General features: G+C 40.3%; 1 protein-coding gene across 5 annotated transcripts in view; it reads right to left on the minus strand.

The window, feature by feature from the left end:
• Window positions 1–402: 402 nt before the first annotated feature.
• LOC125904404 (CUGBP Elav-like family member 3) overlaps window positions 403–23,797 on the minus strand; it is a 63,239-nt gene continuing 39,844 nt past the window's right edge. For 3 of the 5 annotated variants that reach the window (XM_049601773.1, XM_049601768.1, XM_049601772.1), the window contains 11 exons: window positions 17,811–17,859; window positions 14,312–14,440; window positions 13,385–13,464; window positions 12,793–12,936; window positions 10,787–10,931; window positions 8,676–8,825; window positions 8,363–8,422; window positions 7,761–7,865; window positions 5,758–5,901; window positions 5,501–5,633; window positions 403–1,233 (listed from right to left, as the gene is read on the minus strand). In XM_049601773.1, coding sequence (XP_049457730.1) covers window positions 5,506–5,633; window positions 5,758–5,901; window positions 7,761–7,865; window positions 8,363–8,422; window positions 8,676–8,825; window positions 10,787–10,931; window positions 12,793–12,936; window positions 13,385–13,464; window positions 14,312–14,440; window positions 17,811–17,859 — 1,134 coding nt within the window. In that variant the 3' untranslated portion in view covers window positions 403–1,233; window positions 5,501–5,505. Of the gene's footprint in view, window positions 1,234–4,962; window positions 5,061–5,500; window positions 5,634–5,757; window positions 5,902–7,760; window positions 7,866–8,362; window positions 8,423–8,675; window positions 8,826–10,786; window positions 10,932–12,792; window positions 12,937–13,384; window positions 13,465–14,311; window positions 14,441–17,810; window positions 17,860–23,797 lie in introns of all 5 variants that reach the window. The other 2 variants (XM_049601769.1, XM_049601771.1) reach the window with 2 other exon arrangements.

Here is a 23,797-nt window from a genome sequence, read left to right on the forward strand (position 1 = left end):
AATTATAAAGCACGTTATGTAATTGAACTCAACATGACAATGACAGTTAATTCACCCAGCCCTCATGAAAACACAAAAATGTTTCTATAATTCACTCCCTGTAGGGCTCTGTAAGTTTGGTCCCCAGGTTCACATGCAGCCAAGGCTGTAGGCCAGATGTTTAATTTTGCTCAGTTCTTGTTTAGGCCTATAGAGAGCAGCAAACTCCCCTGGATGGCTCAGTTATGATCCAACACCCAAACTCTGTCTTTTCTTTTCTGTGTTTTCCTGTTTAAAAAAAAAAACAAAAAAACAAAAGAAGTGCCATTTTTGATTCATCATGCTGATGAAAGACGCACGTGAAACAGTTTTTTCTAAATTGTACTTTATTTTCTTTTAAAGACATATGTTTTAAAACAGCGATTGTAGAGAATAAATAAAGAAACATTATGTTTGTTTTTTTTAACTTCCATAGGTACATTTATGTAATTAAAAACTCTATAATAATAAGTGTGTTCATTGTCTTGAAGACCACAGGAATCCTCTTTTTTTTTCTTCCTTAAATTAAAAAAGAAATCGTCACATCTCCCCCGCCCTCATCAAATTGATTACCAAATAAATTAAACGTAAAAAATCAAGATAGAAAAATTCCCAGCCATTCCTTCCGCTTTGTTAATTTTGAAAAGTAGTGGCAGCAGAGAATCTTAACTTGTGAAGTCTTTTAACTCCATTTTTAAACCAAGGTATGTACAGTGAGAGGAAATCTCTTCCAGTTTAATCACCCCATGTTTTTAATTTACGTATAAATAATAAAACTAACTCTACATAACAATATTACCCATGGTAATCATACAGAATAGTATTTTCTTTTGCCTCCGACTGTAGACTGGCCCTCTGTTGACGCCATTGACCACAAATCACACTATACAGTAGAACCCTGTTCAGAAGAATAACATCAGTGATATGCTTTTTCTTAACATGTAGATCTTGTTGCCGACAATAGAGTATGTACATAATATAAATGAATCCAGCTGTGGAATGATAGGAAATCTGGAGCACTTCAGATATTGCGGATGCGGATTCTGTAGATGTATTTGTTGCTGATATTACTGCTGTTGTTTGTTGTTTCTGTAAGCGCATACACGTGATACTGCGTTTTGTGAAGTGTTGCTCCTGTGCTATATGGTTGGTCAAACAACCAAAAAAGGCTGGGACATCCCAAGTGGTTTTTCTTGATTGAACTCTTAGGTTTTCCTGGAGGTGAAGAAGAAGAGGAGAGAGAAAAGAAAAAAAAGGAACAGAGCATTTTAAACCAAATCACACACATCAGACACATCAATTTAAGACTTTGGAAGTGGAGTGGTGTCTGCAATACACACTGCTTGCACTGATGCCTCAGGGGGAGTCTCAGTTATCAACTAGTGTCCATGCAACTCAAATAGTGACAGTCATACTGCTGCAAGTGTATGCACGTTCTTAGAAAATAGTTTGTCATCTCTATTGGCAGGCAAATTAATTCAGAACATGCACAGTAGGAATTCTGGTGGGGATAACTGTAACCTCCAGATTTTTAGAAAACAGTTGGAGATCATTTTGCATTCGTTCTAATAATATTCAGAACCGTGTCGTTCAACAAACTGTAGCTTCTCAGGGAGGTAAGTAGATTCAAATCATCTAACAGATTTATTTGTAATGCAGGTTGCTGCAAACAGGGCATCTGCAGGTACCAGAAATATCTGTGTATGACCTTTACGACCTTTTTGTGAAGCCCGTTTACCTAAATTTAACACCAGTTGTGTATCAGAGCAGTAAATGTGAATATTCTGTGTCTTATTAAAACCCCCTTAACAAACAGTCACTACAAACCCTCAAACCTTTTTTGGACCGACCTAATTGTCTATATACTATAATTCTGATTTTAGATACCAACGTTTCCAAAGATGTCAGGGTGAATTTAAGGGAAACGTTAATTTGACAAAAATGCACACACTCCTGTTCAGAAACTGCTTTTAAACGAGCCGTCAGGACTTCCGTGAGGAAGTGATGTCACAACTATGACCTTATTATTCTGGACAGACATCTAGCATTTGATTACAATTGCTAAGATATGTGAAATCTGCAAACTTGTTTATTTCTGTTGTCATTTTCAGCCGTTACTGTTACATTTAAAGACGCATGATTAAACATGGTCCGACCTATCTGGTTTTCTGTTGTGCTTATTTGATGTACTATGTTGCTTTGCTGGCAGCTCTGATAAATCAAATCTACCAACAAAGAGACAAAGTATTGACACTGCTGTGGATGAGGATGCAGCAAAAAATATTGTAGCCACCTGAAAAAAGTGTGTGCTATATTTGATTATTTGCTCCACTTTACCTTCCACACTAACTGAGCGAGGCGTTTGTAGAGCAGCGACTCTTGTGTTCTGCTACGGAAAATTCCTGTATTTGTCAGTGGAGTCTGGTGGCTTTGAATTAACAGCAGCTGTCTTCTAAATATAATGTACACTGATATTGATTTTTCTAGGTTGCACTTTCTGTTTGTGGTAAAAAACTAAGCAATAGAGGCAGTGTTTGCTCAGCTCTGTTTCATTTAATGTACATGATGCTGGGTTTTCTACCCAGAAGCTACTGTACACAAACTTTGTGATCTATAGTGTATACTTTAGTATGAAATCAACAGTGTGTGAATTGCATACTATTTCTGGTGAAATATTACAGTATGTAAACCTTGGATGCTATGTAGGCACAATAAAAGTACTTTTAAATTATCGCTAGAACTGAGGTTGGCATGGGTTACCATAGTTGTACGCAGTGGTGGAATGTAACTAAGTACCTTTACTCAGGTACCGTACTTAAGTACAGTTTAAAGTACTTGTTTTTTACTTATGTATTTCCATTTTATGCCCATTTATACTTCCACTCCACTACAGTTTGGGAGTCAATACTGTACTTTTTACTCCACTATATTTATTTAAAAATATTAGTTATAAGTTACTTTTTCCTATTGTTTATTATTTAGATTATAATACAGAATATAAATCAACTGGTAAATTGATCTATTAATATAGCCAGGAGTAAATTAAGTATTTGAAATGAGCTCAATCTTTACCAGCTGCAAGATTTCTAACACTGACACATTAATGCATCACTAACTGCACAGTGAGTATTTACATATTTGGTAGTTTAAGTATATCTTAATGCCAATTCTTGTGCGCTTTCATTTGAGATCTGAATGCCGGTCTTTTACTTGTTAAAGGGTATTTTTGCACTATTGTTACTTTTGCTTTAGTAAAAGATCTGAGTACTTCTTCCACCTCTGGTTACATGTCTCCACCCAGCAAGGAGGCCCTCAGTGCCGAGGTAACTGCAGCTCAGAGCGTCCGAAAAGACATGTTACTGATTATGTACACAAAAGTATGTTGAACCATAGAGCACATTTTGTGTAAGTAAGTGCACAGTATGCAGTGTCGGATGCAGTGTATGTGATTTACATCAGCTGACAGGAAGTAAACATGGACCCAAGTTTATCCTAGCAATGCAATTATTAAGATAGAAAATGTGCTACAGCGCCATCACAGTCATGTCAAAGACTGGGCTTTTTTGGGAGAGGGGTTTAAAGAGACTGGCAGAGGGTGAATACAGGTATGTTCAGACAGACTGTAAGAGAAAAATTATATATATTTTTTGCACATAAACGTGTGTGAACAACATGTTATGAAACAAAAAATACAAGTATAAAATGAGCATCATATGGAACCTTAAGTGATACATTAAGGGGAAACAAGGAAAACTGTATGTTAAGGGGTTCATTAATAGATAAAATGCACTGATTTGCTTAAGGTTTTCTTTATTGTGGAAAGATGATAAATATCTAGTTATATAGAGGTTTAAAGGGATTCAAACTGTTTTGATTTTGTGCTTTTTTTCTAGAACTGGAAACATTTTCAAATCTGAAAGTTTTATGGGGACGTTTTATCTGAGGCTTTCATTTTTGTTTCATCAATTTCTTACCTTTTCAGACCTGCAGATACCCTGAGCATGAGACACATTATGTGTTTTTTGTATTACCTTAATACTGTGAGTATTAGTATTTTTTTTTGTCATAATTATTATTATGTTTTTGGAGTCCCAGAATTCCTACAGAGGAATGCAGTTCCTCAGCCAGCAGCACGTGTCACAGGAACCAAACAGCTTTACCCAAAACCTTCTAAAGTAAGGTTAGTGTCTCAGTTGGTACAACACGCACACGCACACACACACACACACACACACACACACACACACACACACACACACACATTCACTGACACATTTACTTACACATGAATATTTTTACATCGAGTCAATACAAAACACTCACACAGATATAAATGCACGCACCTTCTCGTTGTCTCACACACACACACGACATTCACACACGTCTTCAACCATTTACAGGGGCACGTTCAGTACATTTCCAGTCTCACAAGAACCAAACAAAGTTCAGGCACAAAGTCACTTGGAATTGAGTTACAACCAAACAAAAACCCCGCACTCACCGAAAACTACCACACCAACCAACTAAACAGAGGGAATGTGTAAGAATGATAATCATGACAGACAAAAAGGAAACTAATCAAAAACCAAAAAGGAAAAAGTTCTAATATATATATTTATCCATATTTGATGGACAGCAGGGCTAATTTAGCTCTTAGCATTGAAGCTTTTAGAGGAAAAAAAACAGCATGTCATGATAATCAGTTGCTTACAGATGCTGAGGTAAAGTGACAGTTATTGATCAGTGTTTGCAAGGATTAAAAACCAGGACAAAATAATAAGAGGAAACTCACAACGCACCAAACACAGTTCATGGTCGCCACAGTAACCCGCCATGCAGTTTGAGCATGGTGAATCAAGGCAACGGCCCAAAATAAAAAAATTGCTAATGGCAACCATCACAGGCAATATCGCCACAGCAACCAACACAGGCCAATTAACTTACAACGCAGTGAGAAGGAAGGGGGGGAGGTTTTAGCGGTTGCTAGGCAACCGTAGCCATAGCGACGCACGTCTCCACGATATATGTATGGGCGGGACAGTCTTGAGAGTGGTGTGATGTTTTTTTCAGGAAAAATGGCATATGGCACAGCACAAAAACAATAAATGAAAAAGTAAAACAAAAAATTAATGACGAACAGCAGTTGGCATTCAACCCTGCGACAGAACACTGGTTAGACACAACATTAGAACCGAGTAGAAGAAAAATCTACCTCTCAATCAAACTGTCCCTGAGCAGAAAAAGAAGCAGCCACTTTTACACAATGCATTTCAAATTGATGAGTGCTGCCACCTCATTAAAGTTAATCTACTGTAGAGTTATTGACTTCTTCAGTTCCACATGAAAGACAGCCATTTAAGTACTGAGCCCCCCAATTACATCCACTCTGTCTCTTTAACTCCCAGACACATTTCCAACTGTCTATCATTCCCTCCCCGAGCCCTCCCCGTCTCCTTGAGTATGTCAATATACAATAACTCACCTCCTTCAGTAAGGCCTGTTGGCATCCTTGGGCCTCTTCAGCTGTACCTTCAGTCTCTTCATGCCGATCTGGAAGCCGTTCATGGCCTGGATGGCAGTCTGGGCGCTGGATGGGTTGTCAAAACTCACAAAACCTGAGGGGGAAGTGACAGAATGAAGAAATTAAACATTCAACACTGGCAGCTTCATTTCTAGGAGAAAAAAAAGAAGGTGAAAGTAAATAAAGCGAAAATGACAACAATCATCAGAGTGACTCACCAAAGCATTTACTCTGGTTGGTGGCGCGGTCGACAAAGACCTTTGCAGAGATGACGTTTCCGAAGGGAAGGAACATCTGCAGTATCTCGGAGTCGGTGAACTCCTGTGGCAGGTGGTAGATGAAGATGTTGCAGCCCTCAGGACCTGAACACAAATAGAGGAGAGACACGACGACATGGATATGACATGACAAGACAAGACGGCTCAGTGAAAACTGCACTGCGGAGTCAGTGAGAGTAACACGATGTGCAGCAATTATAATACATTTTATTTATTTATAGATTCCCAGAGATGCTTTACTTGACAAGTCAGGAAAGTAAAAGAAAACAAAAAACTAAAACAAGTGCAGAATAGTAGAGCAGATGACACAAAATCAAATATTAAACACAGTTTGAAGGAATAGTTCCATTTTGCAAAATGCATTTATTCATTGTCCCTCTCAGCTCAAGTGTATGAACAGTAAATTAGTCTACAGTAGAGCTGCAATGATTAGTTGATTAATGGATTAGACAGAAAATAAATTGCCAACTACTTTGATAATCGATTAAACATTTCTGTCATTTTTCAAGCAAAAATGTTAAACATTCGCTCCTTCCAGTTTCGTTAATGTGAAAATTTCTTGCTTTTCTTTGTCATTTTTTCCAGTTTATAGAGAGTCTTTGGGTTTTTGGCTGTTGGTTGAACAAAAGAAGAAATCTGAAGACGTCACTTAGGGCTCAAGGAAATTGTAGTGACCATTTTTCATATTTTTTTGACATTATATAGACAATTAACAACAACTGAAGCTGAAGTTATTACACAGTTACAGTAGTGAAAATAACTCTGTATCATAATTGCTGAAACTGTCAATCAATAAAAAAAAAAAAAAATCCTCCTCCTCTTCCTAATGCCTCTAATGGCATTCGCTAGAATCTACTGCTGTGCCCAGAAAAACAAATAAGAGCTGAGGAGTCTCTAACACAGCTGTCAGTCATCTCAATCACTGCTCGTAAACTGTAGTCAAACTATCAGACTAGGCGGCACTGATCAAATATGAATCAAGATTCTGTTACTTTACCTCATATGTTTTCAGAAACCAAATAAGTTTGTACCCTGGCTGCCATGTTGGATACTTCTGACCGATGTACCAAGCACTGCCTACCTGCTGCAGCACATGTTCTTCTTTTACAGCTTAACAGTACACTAAAATATGTTTCTGAGCACATTTGAGGCAACAATAAGAAGTGCAGTTACAGAATCTTGATCCACATTTAATCAGCACTGCCTAGTTTGACAGTTTGACCACAGGGCACAAGCAGGTTTATCTGTCTCATTTAGTGCTGTGTGAATATAGTGGCAGTTTCAGCAAATATGAAAAAAGTTATTTTTAAATAAAAGTAAACAACTACAGCTTTCATTGATTAATCGTGAAAATATTCAGCAGATAAATCGATAATAAAAATAACTTAGTCGAAGCCCTAATCTACAGCCAGCAGCGAGTTAGTTTAGCTTAGCAGTCTGAAAGTAACAAAATCTGCATACCGACACTTATTAATGAGCTTTAGGGGTGTTTTATATCATTGTAAATTAATTTTTGGACCCTTGATCAGACAAAACAAGAGATCTGAAGATGTCATTTTGGGATCTGGGAAATAGTGGTGGACATATTCTGAAATTTTCATACAGTTTATAGACTAAACAATAATCAAATACATGAAGAAATGCTGCACAGATTGGTCAGTAATAGAAATAATCATTAGCTGCAGCCCTACTTTTGACAAAATGAATGCAGACTTTGTCTGGAAAGTGATAAAAGATTTAATTCAAGCAAGTTGTAAAAACTCTGCTGACACATTTTCATCCAGAAATGAATGAAAACACACACCTAGAATGGCAATAATGTTATCTGTGATGTAAAGTAAGTGTGTGTGATTTGTGGTAAATGGGCTTAGACATGTGGAACCACTGGAATGTTCCTCTCAGATATGATCATTCCACTTTTGTGCACAGTACTTTGAGTTTACCTTCTCGTTGCTGCAGCTGCTGCGGTTGCTGTGGCTGCTGAGCCACCAGTGTCGGCTGGTGGGGGAATGGCTGTCCCACCAGGCCGTAGGCAGCAGGGTAGGTGGCTGAAGGGGAGGAGGAACAGGTGAGCAGGGAGCAGCGGTGAGGCAGAAGAGAGTGTGACTGCAATCTAATCAGTTTTTCTCCTCAAAACAACATCTGACAGAGCCACACTCCCACCTACAGATTTGCTAAAACCGAGAGATACTTTGCATTTAGTTGGAGCTGTATGACTCATCCTATAGAGCTGCAAGTATTTACGTTTTGTAATATATGTGCATGTTTTGACTTTGGGTGTAAATTGCTACTTTGCACATGCAGTGTTGGGGAGTCGGGGAGTGCAAAGGTAATGTAGCTGCATCCCATTATGTTACATAAAACTGTTTTGCATGCTGGTTACACGGACTGGAGGGTTATTTCTAAGAACTGAAACTGAAAAAATCTGACATCCAGTGGTCAAATGTTATGTACACTGGTGAGATTACTTTTATGTCCTTGTTTTTCTTCAACAAACAGTGACACTTCAAACAATATATACAGCTTAGGACACAGTGAGGCTCACCTGTATAGTGCTGCATGCCTGTATAAGCTTGCTGCAGGGGATCCAGGACAGGACTCTGAGCTGTAGAGAAGTAAACACATCGTCACCAACTGCTATATGCACACCACAAGAAAAAATTCTGAATGCTATTTGGGGCACATCAGCACGCTCCAAATAACATTCAGTGCTTTAATTTCATTTCCTCTTGATTAGGCTCTCACAGTTGCACATCAAAACAGGAAGCCTGTGAATCTGTGGAGGAATACTTTATGACAGCAGCGCACTTATTCTTTACTTTCCAGTGTAGCTGCTGGGAGGGACGTTGTGGCCGTACCTTGATAGGCATGAACCCCGTTAGTGTACAGGGCCTCAGTTGCTGATTGGCCGTTGGGTGGAGCTGGCACAGAGGCGTAGCTGTTCACTGCGATTGGTGGCGGCAGAGCAGGAACAGGTGTGGCTGAGATGGAGGGTGGAGTGCTGGTACCTGGAGACGTGTTTAAGGCATTTGTTTTTACTCAAATGAATTCAATTGACAGCATGAATACAGGATTTAGAGCAAGACAAAGAAAAGAGAAGACTTTCAATAATAAGAAAATTATTTGATTTCACTTTTAATTGATTGATTGGTCTTTGGCACAGTCGTGCTTTGAGCTAAAGGCTAACATCAGGATGCTAATATGCTCACAATGACAAAGCAAATGTGCTGATGTTAAAGGTACCCTGTGGAGTTTCTGACCTTTAGTAGTGCTACGGAACATTTTTTCTGATACACGTGTGGACAGTGATACACAGTTCTGCCAACAGTTTCACACTATTCCACCGACCTCCAGGTGGCTGTAGTGTGCAAAGAAACAAAGCAATGTGCCTACAAAGCCAGGGAAGATGAAAACAGCCAAGGATACATGCCGCATCTTTTACCCATGGATGTATAAAGAGAACTGGATACAGTGTTGCAGGAAGGACCCTGTTCATTTTCTATAAAAGTTGCTCAGTGGCGCAAAATAAAAAATAAAAATATAAAATTACTCGTAGAGCAGGCGCGCTAGAGACCTCTGCCGGCTGAGCTGGCTACTTCCTTTTTAGCACTCTGCTAACTTGAATGAGGATAAAATGTGGCTCTTCTAGACTTTCCAAATGTTATCGGACTGAGTTGATCAAATCCTGATACTGAAACGAGTCATTTCTCAGGAGTTGAGACATCCAAAAAGCAGCAACCACTGATTTACAGGTGTCTCTTTTGCTAGTAAGTCTATGGGAAAAAGCCTTTTTGGGCCTGATGGCATCACGTAGTGGATGTAATTCTACTGTTGTGCCAACTTTCAAGGGTGCAAAGGGAGGTTGCACCTGTCTTGCTTAGCGACCATAACCCGCTAACCCAAGTATGTCTTGAAATATTTTCTGTGAGACAGACCGTGAAGCTCTGAGTAGCCCTGCACTAAAATTATCAACTCCTCCATATTTACTGCGGACTGATATTTACGGAAGAAATATGTATCTGTAGCTGTGCTGGTTGTTCCTCGGCACATGAGGGGGTCATCATGCAGTGTGGGTATGTTCATCTCAGGCCGCAGCTGACACATACTGAAGCACAGGTGCTTGAGAACGCTAGTCCACCAAGACTGTGTCGCTTTGAGTGCACCTTCCACACATCCACATTAACAACAGTGGATTTGAGGGCACTAATAACATGGCATGTGTCCAGGTCTGAGGAGTGCAAGCTAGTAAACATGGATGTAAACAATGCAGGATTTAAAATACGTTTTAAAAACAACAGCTTTTGCAAATGTTTCACGAGAGAGGAAATGCATTTGTGAGACCTCGAGGACACACAGAGTGCATTTTGGTGAATATCATTCACTGTAAATATAATGACTCCACAGGGCACCTTTAAGCAGGTAACGTTTACCATGATCATCATCTTAGTTTAACATGCTAACATTTGCTAATTAGCACTAAACACAAAAAACAGCTACAGCTGATAAATGTTGGTCATGAATCAAAGTATTGGACACATTAAATTTTTTTTGGCCTGGTGGTGGCACTAGATTAATTAGCCAAGGGATCACCAAAGTTATTACAACTGATCCTGAGGGAGACATGAATGTCTACATTTGCTGTTTACAGTTTCATTAGTTAAAGTTGCTGCTTAAGTGTGTTTAACACAATTCTACATTGAATACTGATTTTTTTACAGTGTCAACATGGCTATAATACAAACTGAACAAGTACATACAGGGTGAAGGTGCTCTAGCTCACTCACCATTTTACTAAAGCTAACATGGCTAACGTCATGACAGACTGAAAAAGAAAAAAAAAACTACAAAAAAAATAGATGTTTGTTATTTTGTCCTCTTAGGTCCAGCTCTCCTTGTGTATCTGTCCTCATATTTCAAACAGAAATCTAATCAAGTCTGGCCGGGGCCAGACATCTCTGCCTCTCATTACCTGAGGAGGGGGTGATGGATGCGATCGGCGTGGCAATAATGCTGCTGGGGTTGAGGGCGGCGAGCTGCTGCATCTGAACCGCTGCCACCGTGGCAACAGGAGAGAGGTAGGCCGACTGCGCCACCAGGGCCTGCTGCTGCATCAACTGGAGGACAGAGAGAGAAACAGAGAGGAGGGGAGAGAGGGAGTCAAGATATTTGGTGTTTGGAGTGTGTTTAGAGGGATCTGTCTGTGTTTTTGTGTGCCAAGTTTGAGAGTAATCTAACCTAAAATAGGAGACAATTGAAAATGCTCAACACAAGACATTTAGTGAGTTATTTTTGTAGATTACAATTGTCACATATTGTTAAGATTTCCATTATTAACTAGACACAAAACATCAAAATCGAGCATGTTTGAAATAACCGCAGTATCTCAGGTCTGAACCTCAGTCATGAGTCAATATATTTGAAGGCCACATCTCTGCACGTTGCAACAGAACAGACCGACCAGCCGTCCTTGATGACTCGCTCTGTTTGTGCAGACCTGCCCAGACGTTTCATGATCTTCATAATCAGTCACTCCGGCCAGATCAGGTTATAATTGTTCTCTACATGACGTAGTGAGCTCTGTGTCTGCGCTGTGAGGGCGGAATGATCGTATTAAATCCTGCCTCTGCTTTTGTGTTGTTTTAAATGCACCTGCACAGAAAATTACCTTTTTCAGAAAGCAATTTCATTTTGGGTTTTAGTTTAACTTTTTACTGAAGAGCAGAACATCACAATAAATCAATACGCCCATTATGGCTAAAACATGTTGTCAGGCCTCCTTAAACATCACAAAGTGAACGACTGTAAATGAGCCAAATCTGAAGCCATTTGCAGTAAACGGTCAATTAACGGTGAGAGCTGTAATGTGGCTTTACTCTACATTGTAAACTGCAGTTTTTCCTGTTAAAATCATCTTGTATGACATTACAACTCTTCTACTAGAATCACATGGGACACATTGAGTAAGGTTTGATTGCCAGAACGCTTTGTAGATTTCTAGTCAAATATTTTTCACTTTTTGTAACATCAGCTTTGACTGGAATACTTCACCCACAAAATAACTATTAGCATATCAGTTACTCATGGGTGTTACCTTTAATTCATAAAATAAAACATTGTTTTTCTGTTCATTACAATGAACAGAAAATCCAAAAAAGGTCTTTGAGGCTCACATTTACAGCAAAACTATGTCAAAACATATGTTTAAAGCTCTCACACAAATCGTGCGCTATAATCCAAGTCTTGTTTATCCAGTTCAGAATTATTATAGTGGTTTTTTTTGATTATTTTTTATTGTATTTCATTTTTTGTTTTTGTTTTCAATTCAGTTCAGTTGCAGTTTGTTTCAGGGTGTTTGCTTGTTTCAATTTAGTTTTTATCTTCTTTAAATGTTTTTTTTTATTAGTTTCATGATTAGTTTTATTTTCTTTTATTATCATACAGGGGCTATTTGTCAGGGTCACGATTTAATAAGTTCAGAACAGGTATTACAATACAAGTTATAACACTTTGTGAGAGCAACTGACTCACAGTCATGTAGACATCCCAGTTTTAGTAAACAGATGCACAAATGTCTTCTCGTGCTTGTTGCCTTGACAAATTTGACCAAATTGACAAACACTAAAACTGAAGACATTTCTTGCATATTTTTATATTGTAAACTGATGCTTTGATGTAGTTTTGCTGTTGTTAAATGTGATCTCCTATGACTTCACTTCATGAACAATGTTCGGCTTTTTTGGATTTTTTTTTTTTTCCAGGAACATGTGGCGAGGAATTGATACAAATGGTCACTTTGCCAGTGAATTATTTCTCTGAATAAAATATCCATAAAGTTGGAGCTTCCCAACCTTTTTTCCCACAGCCGACTGTTGACGACTGAGAGACACTCAGGTAGTGTTCTCACGAAAAGTAGAATGTGTGTTTCTGAAGAAATGTGTCTAAATGTGTCTATGTCTGTGTGTTGGTGTTACTCACGGCCTGTGTGTAGGCATTGTAGGCCCCAAGGTGCAGGGTCATGGGACTGATGACCCCCAGTTGAGAGGCCACCTGCTGCATCCGCCGAAGCCCTCGCTCCTTCTCTGAATCGGCAAACTTCACCACCAGGCTGGACGAGGCGCCCTGCGGAGGAAACTGCATCTGTCTGACACTTTTCACATCAACGAAACTCCCAACATCTCCCCATCCTGGCAGTGTAATGGCTCCAAGATCATGTAATCACAACATGTCAAGTCATTTCTCCTCTGACTTAAAGAAAAATCCTGAAATATGGAGTTTACTCTTTTAATAATGAGTGTTTTAACTGTGTTAAATGTCTAGTTTTCAAATACAGTTGGATATAACTGTAATTTAGTCGACCTGTGTGTGTGTGTGTGTGTGTGTGTGTGTGTGTGGAGGAGGGGTACAGAAACGAGAAGTGGCAACTATTAGCTGAGTCACCATGTTGAGTATCTAAATGACTGGATTTGGAAAATCTAGAAGTGTGTAAACTGTATGTGTGTGTGACCTTGTATTTCTGTGCATGTGTGTGTGTGTGTGTGTGTGTGTGTGTGTGTAGGGGGGGACTCACTGGTAAAGTACGACTCCCATGCAGAGCGTTGATGGCGGCCTGGGCCTCTGCGTTACTCTGGTACTTCACAAACGCACACCCTACATGAAATGACACACTATTAAACGTAGCCTCACACACACACACACACACACACACACACACACACACACACACAGCATACAGTAACTACTTCCCTTTAAAAATACATTAGGAGCCGTCTTACATCCAGCGCTTCATCAGTTACCGTGGCATCATTAAACATGGTCCACAAAACATTCATTGCTTCATCAATCACAGTCCGTAAACCACCAAACGCATCATTAGCCATGACCCATAAAACCTATTGCACCATTAGTCATGCCTCATGCAGCAAACACAGAAAAAATCTCGCATCTGTGTTTGAACTGTCGCCGGACTTTGATTTACATGGCAAATATCATCAGCTTTGTTGTTAGTGACAACAATCATTTACATTCACGTGACAGTGAAGTGCTGGAGGCTTAATTCTCAGGGCTGGATTAAAATACAAACAGTTAAAGTCAATGCCATTTTTACAGTCAAGATCTGGACTCTATCTGTAATCTGTTTTGTCAGTAAAATGGGTTTTTTAAGAAGCACGAAACCAGCAATTATTTGGATTTTTTGCTTAAATGGTTGTATTTTGTATTTATTTTACTGCAGCTTTTTGAAGAAAACTCGTCTTCAGCTTTTAACTCAAAAACATCTCAGGGTAAGTTTTAAAAATGGAATTTATGGTGAAAGGGGTGACACACATTTTCTGCCAGTCTCTCAGAGAGGCTCAAGGAAATATTGGACACACACACACACACACACACACACACACACACACACACACACACACACACCAGCCACCTCCCTCCTCTGATAAATAAAGAACAGTCCCTTATGAAGACTTTGTGTTTCTCTGTCATGAGTAAACGTTACCTTTGCTGGTACCGTCAGGCCCACGAAGCACCGTGCACTCTTCTATGCTCCCAAACGGCTCGAACATCTTTCTCACATCGGAGTCCGTCTGCTGTTTTCCCAGCATACCCACAAACAGCTTCCTGTCTTCTAAGGGGAAGGAGATTGCCGAGATGGGAGAAGGGAGAAAACAGGATAATGTGTGGATAATGTGAGTGAGGTCACAGAGGGAAGAAGAGGGAGTCGATGTTTTATGGGAGAGATGATACAGGCAGTGAGAAAAGGGGGAAAAAGGAAGAAGTGCCATGTCACTGTACATGCATGAATAATAAAAGACAACAACAGTGTGATAAGCAGCCACAGAGCAGGAGGGATCAGCCTGCGATGCTTCAAAGCGCCACCAGAGTGCAGTAACATGAACATCACAACAAACAAACAGCATCTGGCGGTGACTCAAATGTTTGTCACCCTCTGTGTTGTCAGAGAAGCTGCTCCGTCTGTCCCCGTCTGTGAAGGATCAGACCAGTGTTTCTGCATGTTTTAGCCCATTCACTACAAATCACATGCACGTTGCATTCCAGCAGAATATTCGCCAGAGCATGCCGATGGATTTACAGATCGTAGCCTTCAGTTTTCCAAACATTCACACTGCCATTTCTTTAACATTCATTTTGGTTTGGTGTGAAAATCAACTGTTAGGAGACTTAAGGGTTACGAGACAGAATCAGTCACATATTCTGTTGTTTTATTACATTTATGCAGAGGTGGAATGTAACTAAGTATATTTACTCAAGTACAATGCTTAAGTACAATTTTTGAGGTGCTTGTATTTCCATTTTCTGCCACTTAATATTTCTACTCTATTACATTATGGAGGCAAATACAGTTTTTGCTGCACATTTATTTGTCAACTTTAGCTACTATTTAGTATGCAGATTCAGATCATAAATGCAAAATATTATTTAAGTCACAAACTATGATATGGGACTGTAGGTTAAGATTCCCAGTAGTTAATTAATCAATTAAAATTTGCTCTACCTTTACCAGCTACATTAAAGTGATGAAGACATTTATGCATTGTAATTATTGTCTAGTAATATAATATATATTATTTTAAAATGGGCCATTTTGCATAATGGGTATTTTTACTTTTAGCACCTCAAGTATTTTTTCAATGCTGATTAATTTTTTACTTTTACTTAAGTAACGTTATGAATGCAGGACTTTTACATTTAAAGATCCAGTTTGTCAATTTTAGTGGCATTGTGTGGTGAATTTAAAGATTGAAGAACTGCAGTGGGTGACGCAAAAACACAAACCCATGACCGGCCCTATGGGGCCAGAGTTTGGTTGGTCTATTCTGAAGGACAAAGGTGTCAAATGTAGATAAAACAGCTTATTCAAAGGTAATTAAAAAATATATTTTCTATTTTCAGGTGATTATAAACTACTGAAGACATAGTTAAAAACATTATATTCCATTTCTGACCATAGATGCCTGTAAATCCTACACACTGGACCTTTAAGTAAAAAAAAAAAAAAATGCAATACTTCTTTTACCACTGCATTTATGCGATTGTTACATTATATTGTGGTTGACAATATGGTTTGATTAGAAAAGTCTGAGAGCTGCCTGCTTTAAATTCACAAGCTATAATCAAAAAACATGTGAGAGACTCAAACACAAGCATAAAACCTACTATGTTGACTGTGATGTGATACATCTAGTAAATTCCAAGTGTCTACATGCTCACTATCATACAGAACTGAAATTAAAGGAAACTACTGGCCTGAAATGAGTATGAACTGAGATATGGTCGATAACAACAAACAAGTGTTCAAAATGTTGAAAAGTTGTGAAAATGAGCGGATTAGGTGAAGTTCAATAGGCCTCTCACAGCAGATGTTTTGTTTTGTCATGGAAGGAAAAGCACAGGTGTTACTAAAAACATTAACAGTGGCTTTTTTTTTTCAGTTCAAGTGTCCCACTAAGTCATGACAGCGTGACTGTGAGCCAGTGTGCACAGTACCAGGACCCTGAATCTCAAGCAGATAAATGGAATTCAGCTGTCATTAATTTTATTATTTAGACCTCTGCTTTTCCTCGTGCGACGTGTAAATATGTCTTCTGTGAATGTGTGCACGTAAGATGGAGTGACTACTGTATCTCAAGCAAGTTTCACTCCTTACTGAAACCAACAGCTGACATGAAACAATGGTATGCTTTGGAAACGGACAACAATAATGTATAGTAGAAAAACTGTAGTAAATGAGGACAAAATATCCAAGACATGATGCTTTAAATCTCTTAGCAGTATGCTCACAAATGTTGGGAAGTGAATGAAAATGAGCTGTGGTTTAAGTGACTGATTAATGGGATTGTTTCTGTGGAAGGATCTTCACTGGCCTTTGTCAGTTCAGATCCACCAGTGTAACACACTTGTGGTAGTTTAAGCATGTAGCTCTGAAGTTGCTAAGACTGTGCACAGTGATGTACAGGTGCAGTTTGACAGCAACATAACGTCCATTTTAACAGGTCATTTGAATCTGATACTGAATCTTGAATCATAGTTTTGAGGGATGATAAAATGTTGCATATTTCTTAAGCAAATTGCTGTAAAAAAAAAAAAAACTGTATCTAAACCATCAGCTGATATTGTCTTGATTCTGGTGGTGTCATTTTAAAGGGACAGTGTCAGTGTCTTCTCTCTAATATAATGGAACTAGATGGCACTCAGCTTGTGGTGCTCAAAGCGCCAAAAAAATACATCTAAAAAACTCACCAGAAATGTCTCTTTCCTGAAATCATGGCTTGGTTACTCAAGATAATCCACAGACCCTGTTGTGAGCAGTTTCATGTAGGAGCTGTTTCCTTTCCAACAAACTACACCCGACAACAGACGGAGGTGTGTATCGACTGGTACCTAACCTAGCACCTGTTAGCTAGCTAATGTTACAGCTCAGCCTATGAGGACGACATTAATATATACATCTCGCACTGTCAAAAGCACGAGCCTCTCATCCATGAGTAGATGCATGCTTCCTTCTGCAAGATGATACAGTTGGCGGATGTAGTTCGGTAGAAAGAAAATAGTTCCTACATAAAACTGCTCACAGCAATGTCTGTGGATTATCTTGACTAAGCGGGTCATGATTTCTGGAAAGAGACATTGCTGCTGAATTTGTCTTTGGAGCTTTGAGCACGACATGCTGAGTACCATCTAGCTCCACGATATCAGAGAGAAGGCAGACGTCTCTGCAGCCAACTCTCGACAACTCACACCAAAACAATCTAGACTGACAAAAAGCACTACAGGTAAAGGGAAAAATATGTCTTTCTGATTTTGGGGTGAACTGTCCCTGTACTCAAAAACATTACATTTCACTTGCAAGAAAAAAAGTGCTTAAGTTTGGATGCAAGAATAAATGGCTTGTTAAGATGGACGTTATTGATCATGTGTCAGTGGAGGTGTTGTTTGAACAGATGCTGTGTTTCTGCATGGGGACAGGTGTTTCTTACCCCCTCTGCTCTCGCTGTCTGCCGGCTTCACTTGGATCGGACGGTTCATCTGGAAAGGCAGAGGCCACATGGCATGGTCAGTTTTAAATATACAACAGGGATAGTGATCATCAGCACAAGAAAACAGGGAGAATTAAATGAAGGGAATTTATATATGCTGGCACTTAAGAAAAATGAGGCCACTGCTGTTTTGCAAACTGCAACAGATGAGGGTCATGTGTACTGACTTCATGTAACCCGTCAAGAAAGGCTATTAATGCTTTAATATGACCTAACATATGCATGCATGTATGGATGTTGGTGAGCGTGGCCTGCGCTCCAGCCTCCTACGATCCCACACTAACTTCTAATTTCTGCCAACTCCACTCCAGCAGACCATGGCTGACACCGATATGTGTGACGTTACATTCACAGTGTCGCACAGTCTCTCTCTGCGAGTCTCTCTCAGAATCTGCTCTAATCCTGCCGTCTATCGTTCCCTCTCCCCCTATCACACAAAACCAGGAAAAGCACACACCCACGCGGGATTGGGGAAGTGATAAGATTAAGAACACTCGCCGGCTAATCTGGATTACAGGAGCACGCAGCAGCAGAATAGTGAGAGATTCTGAGCCTGACAGAGAGACAGAGATGAGGGTATACAAGGTTAGAAAGACGGAATAATATCTGGGGGAAAAAAAAACAAATAAAAGAATGACAGAGAAAAGAGAGCACACAGAGAGGGATTAGGCGACCTTTTCATAATTCATCAAAAGACAAGCTGCTGAAATGCCATTTTTTTCTTTACTTCTCCACAATTATTATCCTCCTCTCTATTTAACAAAACCCCCTATATGAAATTGTGTGCGCGTAAGAGCTTCGGTGCCTTGTCTTTCAAACGTATAGAGCACAGTGAAAAGAGGTATTGAGTGAAATAAAGAAAAGAATGAGAGGGCAAAAGGGAGAAGGTTGGGATTGAGAGGGATTGAGGGGAAGGGAAGGAACATATGGAGGAAAGGATGGAGGTGGGGGATGTGTGTGAAGAGGAGGAGGATGAAAGGGGAGGGTGATGTCGGCGAGGAGTCGAGGTGAGAGCAACAGAGTGACACTCTGTTAACTGTGGCTTAATGAAGGTCTTAATTATGGAGCTGGTGACATTTCAGCCAGTCACTGATCCTGTGTCACTGATTGATCTGCTGTGATCGGTCACCAGGAGACACTATTGATCGACGCCACCGTCGCGCTCCACCGCCAGGATCCGCATGCAAAAACACTGTCGCCTTCCACACCACCGGCGTTCCAAATCACCGGCTGTAAAACCAGCAACACCTGCTGCAGAGGGCCCCCGTGTCTCCTCAATGAGAGCGACCAATTGATTGCACCAATTAATGGGATGATAGAGGAGATGGAGGGGCAAAGTCTCAAAACCATCTTCCAATCAGTCAAGCAAATGTGGGCAACTGCTCCTGCACTCAGTGAATAGTAATTTTTGTTTAAATTATCGTTTTGTTTGCAGTGAAGGTAACATCTGAGCCCACATGCTAAAACTTGTGGTGTTGTAAGGTTATGCGGATAACAACTATCACTTGTGTTATCAAAGTTTGCAACTACACCCATCACACTGTGAGCAACAACATGGAGCATATGGAGGAAAGGATGGAGGTGGGGGATAAAATCTTGAAAATAAAAGTATGAAAATGTCGAGTCATGACGGCCAAAATAATGAGATGCACGACATTATCCTGATAATAATCAACATATGCTGAAAACACTTAAAAGGGAACTAAAACATACTGTAATAACCTGACCTTATATCTAAGACACAAGCATTTTTATTGCATCACAGAGTGGACACACGTCTTTTTAGTGAACATCTTTTTTAGTGAAAATGGCATCATATCTTTCAGTATAAAATATGCCAATGATTGATAAAGATCTTGGTCAAACAAACTCCAGACTTACGCCCAAGAGACTGCTGTTCTTCTCCCGTGTGAAACCAGAAGTCAATCGAGTTGCTTTACTAACAAAGTAGTATGCTAGTATGTGTAGCATGCTAAGCTCGAGACATGTCACGTGACGTTACTTTAGAAACATACTCTTTATAGGCTATACAATGATGCTTTTTTCTAAACCTAACCACATGCTTTTGTTGCCTGAACCTAAGGGAAAAAGTTTATTTTGAAAAGACAATATATGTAACAAGGGTAAATTGATATGCCATCCCTGAGAGTGCTACCCTGACGCTGGAGGGGTACCTAGATCATCATAGTTTGACATGTAGGGCCACTAGCTGAGCATCTGTATTTGACGAGCGTGGAGTATGTGTTGGACCTATCCGCCTCAACTTCCACCCATCCTATCCGGACTTTCTTGTTCTTTATACATCGGCTTTTGCTTGGAGCATCAAAAATGTTGTCTCATATCACTGCTAAAGGGTGCGTCTGTGCATTGGTGTCGGACACCGTGGGCCACTGACAAACCGTCACTACTTGACCAGTTGGGAGTGACACTGTGTTGGATCTTTTGCGTTGCGGTACATATGCAGCCTGTTTTTCCAGAGTCTCTTTTATTGTCTATTATTGTTGTTGAGACCGGCAGTCTCTTTGAGTGCTGCTGGTAACAATATTCACAATTACTGACAACAGAAATTCACCACAATCAACTTCTCGTGAGTATTTTTTTACCGCAATCTGCAATAAAATCGTACATCGTCCCATCCATCACAACGACCAGAAACCTGAACAGAAAGCAATGTTATAGTTTTATTCCTTAGAATTTCTGCACTCTTTTGCTGCCCATTGAGATTTATTGTGTATTCTTACCTTTTAGACTCACTGTATATTAAGTGAATATCAGAACTTTGCTGTATTTTCCATACTCCTACTCCTTATCTGCACTTCTATATCTAATTGTGTATTTGTGTCCATGTCATAGACATCATTTAAAAAAATACTGAGGTCAACTATTAAGCTGTTTTTCACGAAAAAAAAACAAACAAACTATAAACTAGTAGACCTGTGTTCACAATTTGATCAGTATTTTAACTCCTTTGTCTCTCTTGGTCACATTCATATAAACTCATAATGCTCTCTCAACTTTTTATGCACTTGATTTAAATGTGCATTCGATAATTGATGAAAAAAGTTATGAACTGTAAGTATTTTTGAAAATACAAATGCTTAAAAATTAAAGTGTGGAGGCAAAGACAGCAGCTTTAAACAAATATAATGAAAGCTGGCAGCTAGGAATACATCTTGCTTTCTTTACTGGTCTGATGTAGCAATTGGGAGAGTTTTCTTCTAACCACAAGAAAAACTACATAGTCAGATATTAAAATATTAAAGTAAGAGTTATTGTTTTCACATACATTTATTTTTGTGTTTTTTCCCACACCCATTATTCACCAAATGTGAAAGTTATTTAAGTAAACTGCACCTTTGTTTGCTTAAACTTCAAAAATAAATACTGACAACGAGAACTCTGTGTCTTCGCTGGGTGCTACATCTCTGCTATACACCGAGAGCGATATAAATTCTTTCACCACCTACAGCAGAGCCAGACTCAGAATGAGATTAGATGAGCTGGTTTTCTAATGCAAAGACAAGAGATAATTCCTGGTGAAATAAATTGTAAAGGACTCAAAGCTGATGCCACAACCTCATGGCAGCAGTTTAATGTGACATCTTTGATTGATAGCATGTTTGACTGACGCCTGTAAAAAATGCCATGGCCCATATTTCACTGCAGGAAGACAAACAACGACGGCTGCGGTGGTGGCGTTGATAAGAAGAAGCGCAGCAGATGGCTCAGGAGATTGGTATTAGAATATACAAGAGGGAAAACAGTGAGAAGTGGAGGCCATCGAGGCTGTGCCACTTCACATCGGCACGGCAACCGGCCCTACTTCTCTGACGAAGACCGCGCTTGCATGGCCATCGTCATGACAACCCCGGTGATGAGAGCCCCACATCAGGTAAACAAGGTTGCCCTGAACGACGTGCGGAAGAGATGGGTGAAAAACAAATGAGGAGGACAAAGGGTGCTTCTAGGTCGAGAGATGGAGGGATTAGACGTGTGTGTGACGGAGGGAGTGAGGAGGGGGAAGACAAGGAGGAGAGGAAAAATGACAGAACACACCCCCCCCCCCCAAAAAAAAAGATGGAGGGACGGAGCGCTTGTGCCTGTTGAATGTTGGCGCTGCCTGGAGAGCAGATGCAGGAGCAGGGAGAAAAATATCTCCCTCTAAGCCTAAACCACAAACGTACACTTTACAGTAATTTGCTCTCTCCCCTCCTCCTCCCCCTCCTGTTGCTCCCCTCCCCTTTCTCTCCCAGGCTTGTTTACAAAAACAGTCCCATACTGTGCACAGACAACACACACGACTAGGCAAAACCTGCCTGATCAACAACCAATTTTACCAGTGTGCTTTTTCCTATTTGATTTTTTCTGCCTCTTGTGCTCCGTCTCCAAACACACGAGATATAATATACAATCATCCTCCAACTAAACACACATTCATTGTTCCCACACACACATGCTCTGCCTGCTCCTGTCGCTCACAGCAACATCTACACATACTTAATCTTTCTGCTCTGTGATGCCGCAGGGGGATTTTGCTAGGATTATGAGATATTAAATCCATAGATTATCCAATCAAATCACAGCTCGACCCCTTCGCCATAATGCATGACCCCCCATAACATTAACGTCCGTATACGCTCCCGTGTAAATGCATTTTCATCTACGACGGCAACCCAAATGTGTTTTAGATAGAGGATCGTTTACAGTCGGAGTGAGTAAAGCATATTGGTGATGATATTTTTCTGTATTATGACCCACCAGAGCAGATGATAATCTCTATACTCTCACAGCTCCAGTGTAGTTAAGTCTAGATATAGCAGGCGGCTGCTGCTGCGTGAGGGTGACACATTTCTGTCGCCTGTTTTCTCTCCAATATCAATTCATTCTGCCTGTCTACCCTGAAAAGCAGCCACTCTGAATGGTAAATATATCAGCGGAGACCATCTCCCCTGCTCTTTCAAGAACATTTATGGGTGGGGCGGGGGGCACAAAGACAATTTTCCGTCTTCGCCTCCCCTCCGCTCCATCACACAGCGCTGGTCATTGCATCGCGCTGGTCGCCTAGCAACCTGGCATCCCTCGTCCCCGCCGTCTCCAGGCAACGAGACCTGCGACCGTAATCAACCTGCCACCTCCCGCCTCCCCTCCCCTCCCCTCCCTGTTCTGTTCCTCTCCTTGTCTCTGCTGCTTTTGCTCCCTCGCTTCTCTCCATCCACCTCCTCCTCGTCGCAAATGCACTTAACGCTGGGACGCACTTGTGAATTCACCCGGGGGAAAAGAACAAGCACAGGTGGAAATTGGTATATTCACAGGCAAAAAAAAAAAAAAAAAAGGGGGAAGAAAAAGGAGATTAATAAACGCAGATCATTGTGAGCTTGCACAAAGAGTGGGAACAAAGCAAGAGAGGCAGGGACAAAAAAAAAAAGGCAGAAATGCACAAGTACGGTCTGTTAATGTTTCCACACGTGGATGCACACACACATGGGCGGGCGAGCACACAAAGCACAGAGAAACCTTCTCCTGAATTCAGCCAGTCGCTAAATCAATCAAACACAAAGAGACTGACAGCACAGTGCTTGTACAGTTCAATAATATTTAATCAATAATCCAGTCTTCAGTGTCAAAGCTGCTTCCCCAGCGCTGTCTCCTTCTCCTACAGGGTTCACTAGTCTGTCCAGTATCAAGGCGAAGCTGACAGCTCTCGAAGCTGACATTTTTTTTGTCAGACAGCCAACGAAAATCCCTCAAAGTGGAGAAACTGAATATCAAAGAGTAAATTTCTAACAACACTCTAGTTGACTCTCAATTGTTTTGTCTCTTCTAACTGTTAAATATTCATGTCAAGTGTTGTTTGACTCGACTCAGTGGAGCAGAAGGGGGAAAAGAACTGAATCACGGACACATTTCTGTGTGTGTGTGTGTGTGTG

The sequence above is a fragment of the Epinephelus fuscoguttatus genome, linkage group LG17 (assembly GCF_011397635.1).
Source record: "Epinephelus fuscoguttatus linkage group LG17, E.fuscoguttatus.final_Chr_v1".
Classification (NCBI taxonomy): domain Eukaryota; kingdom Metazoa; phylum Chordata; class Actinopteri; order Perciformes; family Serranidae; genus Epinephelus; species Epinephelus fuscoguttatus.